At 37.9% G+C, this 13,834-nt stretch overlaps 1 protein-coding gene across 11 annotated transcripts in view; it reads right to left on the reverse strand.

The window, feature by feature from the left end:
- pkp4 (plakophilin 4) overlaps nt 1-13,834 on the reverse strand; it is an 87,618-nt gene that overhangs the window by 66,390 nt on the left and 7,394 nt on the right. For 6 of the 11 annotated variants that reach the window (XM_088930114.1, XM_088930109.1, XM_088930113.1 and 3 more), the window contains exon 1: nt 1,798-1,879. The exons of the other annotated variants lie outside the window; for them this stretch is intronic. In XM_088930114.1, the coding sequence (XP_088786240.1) occupies nt 1,798-1,822 (25 nt within the window). In that variant the 5' untranslated portion in view covers nt 1,823-1,879. Of the gene's footprint in view, nt 1-1,797; nt 1,880-13,834 lie in introns of those variants that run through there. 11 annotated transcript variants of the gene reach the window in all.

Here is a 13,834-nt window from a genome sequence, read left to right on the forward strand (position 1 = left end):
GAACCTGGTCAGGTACCTGGAATTCATCATTCTCATAGAGAGGGGTTCTGTAGTCAACATCTCAGGAGGACGAGGTCTGATCGCAAGTAATGAAACAGTCAGGTGCTCCACGCAGACTGACTGACTGACATTTCAATTAACTTGGCGAAATGTATCCAAGAAAAAAAAGTAAACATCAGATATTTCCATTGACTTCTAGATGCACAAGATTTAGCAGAAGGAACAAGGAGCCTGGAAGAGTAGTGGCTCAATTTAACAGACTTCTGTTCTCATGCTAGTCCCTCCACTGCTCCTCACCCCAACACACAGAGAGTCCACTGGTAAAGCCATTATTGTGGAAGAATTCACTTCTGGTGTCCAGGTGCTTGACAGATTAAAAGAAATGGGTCCTGCCTATTGACAGAAACCAAATCTGCTTCTGCAAAACCTGCAAACCTACTTCTTTCTACCCTACTGCAATTCGCATTCTGAACAGCTAACTGCAATGACTCGGACTCAATGCACGTCTGCACTAGGCACTTTCTACATGGTCTACCACGTTTTTTTTCCCTTTCACTACTACATATTTATCGTTCCCATTGTTATTATTTATTATGTTGTAATGTACTGTCTACATTGTGTGGTGATGCACAGTACGTGCATGTCCCAGGAGATCAGCGCAATAAGAATTCTAATATACATATGGCAATAAACTCCTCTACTCCACTAAAAAGCCTTGCAGAAGAAACTATACTGAAGTAGCACTGATTTGAGTTTATTTTACTTTTCACAATGTCACAAAGGAAAGTTTATTTTACACACAGAATTTTTAAACAGAAAAATTACAGCCACTGCAAGCACAGTGAAAAATGTTTAAAAGGCCCTCTAATTAAGCTTTAATATATATTGTATGCAATGCATCACGTTTCTTATGAAAAAAACCCAGAGAAGATGAGAAGCACAGGAAGATCGCCGTTTTCTCACACCTCAATAGACTGCTAAATTAAACGCTTATACAGTAGTGGCCACTGAGGCAAAAACAAAGGTAGTAAAGAAAAGCTATTTAGGAGGAAAGCATACCACCGCTCCCAGCAGCTTCAATAATGTTTGCCGAGAGCCCAAAGCCTGAACTTTAATTGCTTCTTTCAAACAACGGATTGACTTTGTGATATAAAGGCAATACTTGTGTCCACCACATCTTTTCAAACTTCACCGAACCAGTCCATAAAGTATTTCAGAAAATGAAATAACTGGAAAGCATAAGAAAATCTGACCCACCAAAGCATAAAGTGTATTCACATTATCCAAACAGACACAGGCCTTTTTAAGGCAGGCTGAAGCGAAGATTAAATTAGACAGGGCTGTGAATACAGAGCAGTTAGAGAAAGAGCAATCTTTTAAACACAAAAACACATGGGTAGGAGATAGAGTGTAGCAAATCGGAAGTTTTTAATGAACTTCAACAGGCTAGACATTACACTTGTTTGCCAGTAGACAAGTCATTTGAAACAAAGCAGAGAAAAAAAAAGGTTTAAAACGGTCCACTGAGCAAGATGTGTTACTTCACACTGGAAAACAAAGCTGTTCTGGGATTTTTCTACCAATGTTTGAGTTTCGCCTGACGGCCAAAAATGTTTTACTTTCAGTTTGACACACCCTAGGGCTCAGGAATGTTTCCAGCCAGAGCTAACATTTTTATGTTTTGAAGAAGAGAAATGTGGTTCAGAAAAAATGCTCATTTGAATTTAAAAACCAGCGGAATTTGATCTGCTGCTTAAAGCTTCTAGTGTGTAAAACAGAAAGATTATAATAACATACCTTTATACCCGATTATCCTGCACATAAACTGAAGACAAATGTGTCAGGGGAGCGTAGTCCTGCATCTTAAAGAGTGTTGCTCTTTTCCTGCTAAACTGACAGACTGGGGGATTTCCTGCTACCTGAATGATTATCAGGTCAGCTCTGCTGTAAACGTACCTTGTACCCTATGATAAAAATGCTTTAATATGTAAACCTCAAGCCCATTATAACTCATTGTACACACAAGGATGGGCCTGAAAAAGTGAGAAAGAGGAAGCAGAGTCATGGATGACAAATACCTACAGAAATGTTCAGACTCTCCCTTAAGCAGAAGTCATCTCCTGTAGCTAGCCCATACACAGCCTCACCATACCATTCCCACTCCCATCTGGAACACAATCTTGCTCCTACACAGGCCTGGCTAATTCTTTTTTGCTTTACCCAAACTATCATAGACATAATTTTATAAGCAGCTTTAAAAAATGTACTGAAATACAATGGCTTACAGAGGAAAATAAAGAGATTTTTTAGCAGGCAGCTCAAGTTGTAAAATTTACCCTTTAAATTGGTACTTTAGTACCACTTTAGGCTAATGAAGATTTTTATTACAACAAGAAACTGGAACAGGCTGCCTACATGCAGGCAGAGATCCTGCAGGCAATATCCATGTTCATCTCCACTTTCCCACTGTTTCCTCACCACTGCAGTGCAGGAGCTTCCAGAAGGAAATTTACTGAAAAGCTCTCCTCTACCTACACAACCCATCTGCCTTCAAACTACAGATATTATTTTCAGGATAAATGGAAATACCCTTATAAATGCCTCTAAAGTGGGGTATAATCTATACAGGCACGGAAATTCACGTTTATGTGACAAATCATCTGGCAAGCTGAAGCTTTTGCACAACCCTGCCTTCAAATGACTGTAATTATAAGGTATGACACATAGAGGTAATGCAGCAACAAGATATTCCCTAGAAAAATTGTGAAAATTTTGGTAGGGGGGAGGGCAAGAGGGTGGGGGTGGTTAGAAGGAAGCACTTAATGAGTTTTAAAGAAGTCAATTGCATTTTTTCCCATTTTGGAAATTCAGACTTCTTAGCCTAAGGGTACAAACCAGCATCCACATACACACACTCTAAGGGAAGCCCACGAAAGATTTTTCCCCACTGAAGGAAAGCTTAATTAATCAACAAATGCTGTTGTTACAGCAAAGCAATAGGGAAATAACCACTCGATGAATTGTATTTTTCCCCCCATTTGAAATTCAAGAAACATATCAGTATAAAACAAAGTTTTATTTATGTTAGCATTTTAAGCAGTACACAATACAACTTACATTTTGAAAAGGGTTGCAGAGCACAGAAACAGTCCGAATGTAATGCTTAATAAATAAAATAGAAGGATGGTTGTTATAGTTGAATAATTTAGCGGTAACTTTCCTTTGTGCCATTTCAATTAGTATAAAAACAGAGTTTTAAAACAAATAGCTGGCATACAATATTTTAATCTTAGTGGAAAAAATGAATTAATGAATTAAGAAAATATTAACCAGAATAAAACTAAATCAATAAAATCTTACAATATAATAATTACTGTAACTGTCACAAAGTGGAGTGTATATTGTCCTATAAGGAGTTCAGATCTCCATCTTTAACTGATAATACGTTGAGATGAACTGACTTACACCAGGTGATCAATCACACTTGTAAGAAAAGCAATAAGCTTAGCATGCTGCCCACTTATCAATAGTCAACACCTGTAAGTTCATTATACTGGACTTGAAAATAAGAATGACAGCAGCAGCAGTTAAATTAAAGCACTTCTTCCTCATCATTTTCCTTCGGTGCAGTCTTAATCCTACCCACCACCAATATTACAGTCACAAATTCCTAGTGTCATGATACCGGGATCCCCACCTATCCTACCATCCCCCAGAGCCCTGGGAAAATAAATGTATGAATAACAAAAACTTGAAAGCATGAGTCTCCACATTATTGAGACTTACTTCAAATATATATATATATATTATTGAGCAGATTCCTGGATGGTGTCTGTAATTTATTTTCTTTTACAATCAACATCTGCAGTATTAGCACTGCAGGACCATACTGGTTGTAATACGTGCAAAAAGTCAAAATGACTTTTTTCCTCCTCGTTCATGTCACGTCACATAAATTCACATTCACTAGAACAATGTCATGGAAACAGCACTGGTTTGTTGTCTCGCAGGCAAAGCAAACACCCATGGGAAATCCCAGGCTTGTTTTGAAGGTCTTGTTAAAAAGAGGGAAAGAAAATGTTTGTCAGGGTTAAGGTGATAACATTTTAACGCACCGCAACATGAAGAGGACAGGACACTTCACATCTCTATAGCTAGTTAAGCGAAGCTGGCACGCTGAAAACTACTGCAGTTATAACAGCAAAAGCATAACCCAAAGGCCCTGTATTTAAAGGAAATGTTCAAAAAATATTTTACAGATGGAAAATGTACACTTATCTCTGTGAATTATACAGGTGGATAAAAATGCCAATGTACAAGCCAGCCAGTACAAGCTTTATGCTCCACAATATTGAAGCTACCAATATTTAGAATTCTGTAGGATGCAGCACCATTTTTCCATGGGTCAATCAATTCTCACCTGGTTGATGGTGTTGGAAAATGTAGTCTTGGGTATTGTGCCTGAATATCCCATGACTGGGGAAAAAAAAACTGTTGACAGAGAAGACCATGACATAAGGATAGCGATGTCATGATAATCCATTGTGGGAACACACATACTCCGTGGATGGAGGTACCGGCATGAAATCCTGGAAAACACCCTTCCTAGCAAGAGAGACCAGCTGCAAGAGATGATCCCTCACCACCAAGAATGAGTCTGAATGCACTCAAACCATGACATGAAACTATGCCTCATGACATAACAGAACCCTTTACTGTTGGCACCAAGCACTCAGAGTTTGATAGGTAAGCACCACAGATGCACTCGTCCTTTGTGTCAAGAACATGACAAGGATGATTCACCTGAACATACCATACTTCATTGCCAATCCATTGCCTGTGCTCTTTGCATGACTGGAGTGGCAAAACTCCATTGTCAGGTGTGATGAGCGTTTTTTTTCACTGCAACCTGACCACAGTTCTTGGTGGACCATTGTGCACTGGCTGCAAAATGAAATTTGCAGTCGGCTGATCTGCAGTTGCGTGTCTGCTTCGCCTCTCACCTCACATTAATACATAGATAGCACAGTCTTGTAGTATGCACTTCTGCCCACTCAGATTTCCATGGTGACATCTCCTTAAACACCACTGCTCATAAAATCAACAGCAAGTGGAGCCGTCTTGGTTACTTAAGCTCCTGCCAAATACACCCCAACAATCGTCTGGCTTTCAAGGTCACTGGGGTCCTCTCTTGCAGTCATACTAATTATAATCATAAGCAACCAGGCCTGTCCAGCATTTTTATACATGACCCATAGCATGCTGGGATATTATTTGCTTAAAAAATGCGTGCGCCTTACCTGTGTAGAAGCCTTTGTTTTCATTACACTTTTTGTCCATCATTTACCCAAGTGTTTCCATTTTTCTGTCCGTTAGCTGTACATTTACCTGCACTTATAAGAGAAGAGGGGTTCTATCTGAAGATAAACAACTTTGTTCACTTTACTTACTGATGATATAAAATCCAAAGAAATAACAGCATGAACTAAAAAGTACATTTTCTGGTTTTTATTTTCTGGTGAAACAGCTCAAAGCTTCAAACTACTATCTTCTTTATTTAGAGGATGAAGAAAAAGAATGCAACTCAGCTAAAGCACTAGCCCAAGGGAATCCAGTTATTCAATATCTGTGAACTCCAAAACAATAGCATGATCAAAATAAGACAATTATAGCTTTGATTCTTCAATAAGCTTGTGACAGACCACAAATCCTGTGATGATCTTTTTCCCCAGTACTTTGTTTGGCACAACGTCTGTAAACACTGAGTACTCAGGCAAATGGATAAACAAAATCCTGAAATAACAGAATAAGACAACTTTTTGGAATCGCACTACAGTTTACAGTTGTGTGTCACATCAGTGCGTGGGGCAATGGTGAATTATTCCATAAAATGTGAAAAACAATGAATTCAGTGATCTTGAGGGGGTCATAACTAAAGGTTATTTCACATGAAGTTAGTACAAGAGTATTGTAACCGTTCTCAAAAAGCAAAAAAAAATCTGATATACAGTTACTTGTTCAATACAAAAAAATGCCTAATTCAAATCAGAAGCTTAGTGTTACTTAATTTGACCTGTTTAAGGGTACACAACAAATTAGGATTTGAATAAAGGTAATAAATCATTAAAAATGTGTATGCCACTAGCTAAGCTTATATAGTCAGCTGCTCATATACTTCTTTCCAACTCATTAACACAAAACATGTCCGCAGCATACATTAAGAGCGATTAATATGTCCACAACCTAGTCTTAAAAATGAATATGCTCATTTCATCACGTTAACATTTTTCCTTTAACCTTTTCTGGAATTCAGAAATGGAAATGAGCAAAACTAGTCCTTTTTATTCGAAAAATTCACAGGACTGCACATCTTTAAAATCACAGAATGAAAATAAACAGAAGGTCTGAGACCTCAAAGCAGAATAGCTGAAAAAAATAACCCTTTAGGGAATAAATTTCCCTGAATTCTTGTCCCTTACATAAGGTTTACCCAAATAACATACTGACCACATCACTTAGCATACTAAGTGTTATAAGGTAGATCTAAGATAAGATACGTGTACTATAGAAGAATGCACCAAAGCATGGGACAATTTCCAAGGAGACCACTGTGTAATACTGATGAAGCACCTGATGAATTTCCTAAATTGAAGGTTTTAATTAGCGACTCAACAATATTCGGCAATGCTGTATTCTGATTCAGGTTCTCAACCTAAATGCAAACTAGAGTAGGCCATTAGGCTCATCTGGATTCTTTTGTAATTAGCATTTTGTAATTGATCTTAGAATCTTATCCGGCCACATTTGATCAACCAGATTTGTTTTATGTGCTTTCACTTCACCCTATTAAACTTTGAATTTACGGCTTTCCAATTCTCAGATTTCCCTAGGCTGCTTCCACTCAATGCAATGTAGTATTTTTACTGTTCGCGCCGCACAGGAAACCCCGCTGCAATTTGCATTTGACATGGTTATATAATAATGTGCTTTGAAGCCTCATTTATTTTTTACCTCTCCCTCACAGACACACAACCAGCTGTCACTTTGAATTCACTGAAACACACCCCCTTGTAGTGCTATGCATTACATTATGCCAGTGTTGTTGTGCAAGTCACACTTGACCTTAACCTGGAGGAAAAAGCTTGAAGACTACTCGGGCAATAACGCAAAGGACCTAAACCTGTATTACATGCTAGAGGGTAATACTGGCATTAATAAATGTACACCCGTGATACACCAACCAACACCTTGCACCGTACTCAGATACTTGGTTAAAGATATCCATGTCTTTGCGATCTTCACTTAATCTGAAGTTGTCTTTAAAGAGGTTTTTGTACCTTACAGGACATGGAGAAGAACGAAAACAATTGTATTTGACACACGTCTAGGATGCTCCAGTGTAAACAGAAATGAGGCATGAATAGTGACTTCATTGAATCCAAAAGTAAAGAATTTCACAGTTTTCTGCACAATGATTGACTTCAGCAGTCACAGTTGCTCATCCCAGAGAAGGAAAACATATACTTCATGTCTCATTTCTCTACACAGCTACCCTATTTACATTGTCAATTCTATGAATTTTATTCCTTTTCCTTAATAGGACCATAAACAAAAATATGCAATGTGAACTAAAGTATTCACCATTATATCACAATAGAAACGAGGGTATTATTAATATAACAGATGTTGTGAAAAAAGTACATGGTTGCCTTAACAAAAAAAACATTCGACTTTCTTATACCTTTTTTGTCATTACAACCTCTCCTTTCTTTCAGATTTATCCTAATGAAGCTGGAGAAGGCCAGTGTAACATCTGCAGCTGGTCAGTGTGTTCATGGCCACTGCAAATTGTCATGCAAGACTAAACAGATGCTGTAGTGTTCTTTGTTTTCGAATACTATTCAATGAGTCACACTGCTCTTGGACAGTGAAAGTACAGAAGTATTTACACATGCATATAAATAAAGCTATTTAAAAAAAACAAAGAAACACATAGTTACAAGATTAGCATTTTAAAGTCCACAAATTTACATGTTATGGGTTTTTAAGCCAAGTTACATCTCTAAGAGAGCTCCACAACAGAGTGAGGATCAGTGTGGGTCCTGCAATGGGAAAAACTACTCGTTGTGGTGTAAGGCTTAAGATAAGACCAGACTCAGAAAACAATAAAAATTCCTTACACTTATATTGCGCTTTCCTGGACGCTCCATTCAAAGTGATTTACAGGTAACAGGGATCCCCTCCACCACCACCAATGTGCAGCCCCCACATGGGTGATGCTCCAGTACTCTCCCCACACACCAGTTATCAGTGGGGAGGAGAACAGTGTGATGAAGCCAACTCATAGGTGGGGATTATTAGGAGGCCATGATGGGTAAAGGCCAATGGGAAATTTGGCCAGGTCACCGGCATAACACACCCCTACTCTTTTCAAGAAATGCCCTGGGATTTTTTAATGACCACAGAGAGTCAGCTCCTTAGCTTTATGTCTCAGCCGAAGGTGGGCGCCTTTTACAGCATAGTGTCCCCGTCACTATACTGGGGCATTAGGACCCACAAAGACCACAGGGTGAGTGCCCCCTTTTGGCCCCACTAACACCTCTTCCAGCAGCAGTTTGTCCCAGGAGGTCTCCCATCCAGGTACTGACCAGGATCACACCTACTGAGCTTCAGTGGGCTGCCAGTTGTGAGCTGCAGGGTGATATAGCTACTAGTCATAAAGGGAGGAACCAAATTATAAATGAAGATCATACCTGGAGAACAGGTCAGGTACAATCAATTCAGATTCAGCTGTGCATCTCAGATATGATTAACGTGACTTTGAAGCGCTTTGCTGTATTAGAGCGGAATGTGTGGTTTTATCGGAGGCTTTGGTAAAAAATTATGTCCGCAGGATACAACACCCAAGAAACGCCAGTGTCCTTGTGTAAGTGAATCTGCACGTGTATATACTTGTTATTGTTTTTTCTGTTTGACATCTTTCATAAATTAATAAATCTACTGCCTTCTCTACTGCCTTAATTCCTTTTTCTTTTTCCACATTATACATGATTTTTTACATCCTAATATTTCACCTTTTTGTCTGACATTGTAAAATCTGGCTGAACTGTTTGTAAAATTGCTGCAATTGAGAAGAGCCAGTCTGATAAAGAATAGTGACATATTTAACAATGTAAAGCATTATACAAAAACACACTGCATTTATCACCATCATTTGTAAAGGAGAAATTATTCTTGATTTCAATAACTACACTGAAGGAATGCACTGTTGTAAGATTCTTTGTATCCAATGTGAATACAACTGAACCAAGAATAAAGCCGATATAAGCAGTTTTTGAACAAGAACACCGCAATTTCTACAACATACTGCGAGATTTGAACCTTTATTAAAGGTTGATTATCTTAATGTGCAACTATTACCACACTAATTTAAGTTTTAATCTCTGGACTGTATAGATATAGCAAAATTGCAGTAAATTTCTACACAATTCATTTCTTTTTAAGAATAAAATTGAATAGCCTGTTCTTTTGTTCAGAGATGAAAAGGTCTGCAGAAAAGAAATACACCCTGCTGACGTTTATGCAATCACTTTGAACCCCTAACTAAACACCCTACGCTTACATCTAGCTAGGAAAGCTAGCCTGGACGCATAGAGTGCAAGGCGAGACAACAGCCTTGATGGAACCAGTAGTCCAACATGGCGCTCACACACAAACAAGAGATTACCGCTAACATAGCCAGTTCATCTTCGGAAGGTAAAAGAAAACCAGAGCACCCAGAAAATAAAGCCATGTAAACCTGGGAATAACAAGCGAACTGCACACACAGGCTTCCTCAGTCCAGAAGCAAACTCACACCATCAAGAGCTGGGGGGCAAAAGCACTAAACACTGTGCCACCCTACAGCAGCTACTGTATGTCTTGTTCGGTTCTCATTAATTCTGTGCACAGCACGGAAAGCCTACTGTATGACCTGATGGAAAATACAGAAAAGGCTGGTCAATGAAGCAGCAATAACTGATACAAGTATGCCTTAATTTCTTATTAAATGAAATGACAGGAGAGGTGGGTAAAGGTAGGATGGACTTTTGGCAGAAACTGGGTTTCCTGATATAGTGTATGGAAATAATCAGCAACCAAAGACTCAAAGTTAAAGTAATTATTTGCTTCTCCTAATTCTTTAAAACTGAAAATAATGAATCGATCCCGTACGTGAAAATGATCTCCCGAGGACAAGAAAAAACAAAATCAACAGGTGGTATTTTATTATACGTTTTAGAAGAGGGAACTCTGCCAAAAAAACTGGAGTGCTGCACAAACATTTTGATGACACGTTTAAAGGCTTTGTGTTGGCAAGAAATTACTTTTATAAAATGAGACAACTGGAAAGTCAGTGAATCGGGATAGAGACACACACATCTTTCATGGATAAGCCTCATGATTTCCAGGGTATCAGCCTCCATTACTATAGGGTTTAGAGCCCTGGCATGGCAACACTCTATTCATCACATCCTGACATGCCTACTGTGTATTACTATCCAGTGAATGCTGACTGAGACCAATACTATACAGCAGGATCTCTTCTCTACTCCTTACGGCATGAATGATCTGCTCACTTTGCATCACCAGATTGATTAAAAAAAATATTTACTAATAAGAGATAATAGGATTAGACGCCAAGGGCCTTAATAAAGAATTTGGTTTCCCTGCAGGTATTTTCTTGTTTTAATCAAATTACAGAGACACCCCCTCCTCCTATTCCCATGAAAACTCCTGGGAAGGTACTGGAAGCCACCCAGTGCCTGTCACGTTTGTTTGGACAGCAAACTGCAACTGTATAGCGTTCTGTTAGAAAATACAGCTGTCCTTTACAGGAGTTCACAAGGAGGTGATCAAAAACAGGCCGCATGGCACAGCAAATGTGCTGTCCATTTCAGGCTCAGCATGAATAACTGAGGGGGGCATCTGTACTGGAAAGAAATCGATTGTATACCTAATCCTCCAAAGTGCTGACATGTTTTGTGCTGTGCTTTATCTTGTGCTGCCCAGGACCTTAACATCATTTTAATCTAAAAACTCTTTCAGGATCTTATCAACACATCACGCTAAATCAGCAACGAATCCTGCCAGCATTTTATCAAACAAAGAGTTCCAGAAGACCTCCTCATTAAGAAATCCTGGCAAATGACAAAAACAGTTCATGCCAAAAAAGATCAAATAAAAACATTCACAGCAAATCTACATTGTAACTATGGTAGTACATTTAAACAGGCGAGTGTTTTTTTAAATTTTCAACATGTACTCATTTGTGTCTGCAAAAAAAAAGCATTCACTTACTGTCAGTAAATTCCTAAGTAGAAACTTATCATTATGAATATCTGATGTCTATTTAATGATTACTCTAGTAGTTCTTTTTAAAAAAGCCAAGATTACTAGTTTCTTTCTATGACAAGCAGCTTGGTTTTATTTGATCACGAAACTCAAGTACTCATGGGTCAATCAAAAAAAATGTCAGAAACAGTCCACAACCCATGTATTCTTTCTAAGGAATCAATTCTTTGTGCTGCTTACACTTCGTAAAAACTTGTGTTGATGTATGCCTAATTGAGAATCAATTAAATTTATAACCAAATGAAAGTTGTACATTCGGGTGCTGATTTACTGTAACCAGATGAATCACAGGCCTTCTAAACAAACTGACAGATATCATACTGCACTGCTTTGACCTTTAACCAATGGGATGGGAATAACCCATTTAGGAACCTTCTGTTATTAAAGAGTAATACAACAGCAGCATCTACTGTGATTGGATTATTCAAGCAAACTGCCGAAAACAGAATTATGTTAAATTAATCCACAATATTTCTCTGTATTATCAGCTTTTGTCTGTTAATCATACTGTACTTCAAGGTATCTTGTTTCATTAATGTCTAGTTACAGATCACCTGCTTTATCACAATTCTGAAGGAGAATGCATATTATACATGTTAAAAATTATGTAAAAGACTTTCAAAAAGTATAAACATTTGAACTCCTATGCGACAAAAGTATATGAAATGTAATACTGACAATAGATTCATACCTTATTTCTCTTGGTTAATGTCTACCTTTACATTAACTAGTTACAATTGGTCAGTAAAAACTTTGGAAAATTAAGATGATTCCACAACAAACGGCATTTGAAAAATCTTGTTCCAAAATACAAAAGGTTGTCTAAAATACATAAAGTTTCCTCTTCAGCGTGCTTAATTCTTACTGTTTGCAACAGAATAGTCTTGGTGTTAACATGGAGGAGTATTACATATTCTGTGAGGAATTTCACCACTCTACGACTTGAGGTTAGCCCTCAAGGAATGAACTAATCTTCAGACCAATCCATCCTGCTGTGGGTTATATATAAAAAAAGAAATCCATGGAAAACATATAAAAAAATAAACTAAAGTTGTAGTCTGTAAACAGTACTCAAAACATCAAATCCTCTGAAGACAAATTATATCCTGAAAAGGATACAGTGAAAAACTAAATCCCCTTGTGTGGCACTAGTGCCTTGTTGCTTTCACTAGAAAGAAACTTCATTTTTGTGAGACCCCAGAAGCAGAGAACCAAATAACAGGACAGCAACATTTTGATTTTGGGACTGTACAAGATTTAATTAAGGAACAAGGTTAATTCCTGAAAAGTAGTAAAAGAAAAAAAAACACTTCAGCCCATGAGCCTTCTTCAAATGTTTTTTTAACAGAATCAACCTCTACTTGTTCCTCTGCAACTCGCATGCAGACATAGCACCCCAAGTCTGTCGTCTTCAACGTGAAGAACACATAGAAGCAGTCACTCCATCGCCCCTTCTTTTTGTAAAACTTTTGCAAATCAATAGAAAGCATGTCCCATTTAAAAGATTCCATTTACAAGTGAGATAAAGTACGTATCATATGTTCATTAAGCTGCGGACCAACTACTTGGAAATGCAAATGACAACATTTTGATCAGAATGACAAAGGTATAAATTAACGTATTCAAATGGGGTGCAAATGGAAATGAGGTGTTTTGCAAGCACAAAGGCCTTAGTCTTAAATGTTACAATGATGAGCATTACATCGGTTAAAGAGAGAAATAGCTTTTCTAGTTCAGTTTCAAGATGTTTATCATCCCATATTGTAGCTTTGAAAGACAAATGCAAAAAGTATCGTGTCAAATATACGTCAAAAACGTTTTTGCATAACACAGAGCATGGTAGAGAAATACAGCATTTTTTGATTCACAGCTTCAAACCAAACTCTTCCTTATGCCAAGTATGCACAGGACAAGCAAGTGCCTTTATGGTTCTTTACTGTAGATGTGATCCTAGAGAAAATACATAAATCCATACAGCTACTGCTTGAAATAGCAAATCTAGAACTTACTCTTTGAAACAAAGAAAATCCAAAGGTTTTGTTAAATATTCATAAGTATTGAAAGTTACCCTTCTATCTTTCACAAGATAAAGATAACTTGCTGACAGCACTGTTGAAAAACCAACTCAGATGGTTAGAATTTCTGAAATTCTTTGGGTGAGTGCTTGGTAAGGCCTACACCAGATCTGTATAGTAAAAGCTTGGGAGCAGAAAAAATATTAAACATTCTCAGCATGAAATCACGGACATGAGTTAGTCCTGTGTTATTCATAAATACCATCTGACCTTTCAACCGCTTCAAAGTATTTGCAGTGCTTATTTTATAATTGTCCTTGAAATCTCACCAATTATATGGCCATATGGCTGTACGGACAGTATTTAAAATATTTTGGCTTTTGGGTTTCATAGTCCACAGGCAGTCTGCAAAAATACATTTATACAGT

This window comes from Atractosteus spatula, chromosome 13 (assembly GCF_055471065.1).
Source record: "Atractosteus spatula isolate fAtrSpa1 chromosome 13, fAtrSpa1.hap1, whole genome shotgun sequence".
Lineage (NCBI taxonomy): Eukaryota > Metazoa > Chordata > Actinopteri > Semionotiformes > Lepisosteidae > Atractosteus > Atractosteus spatula.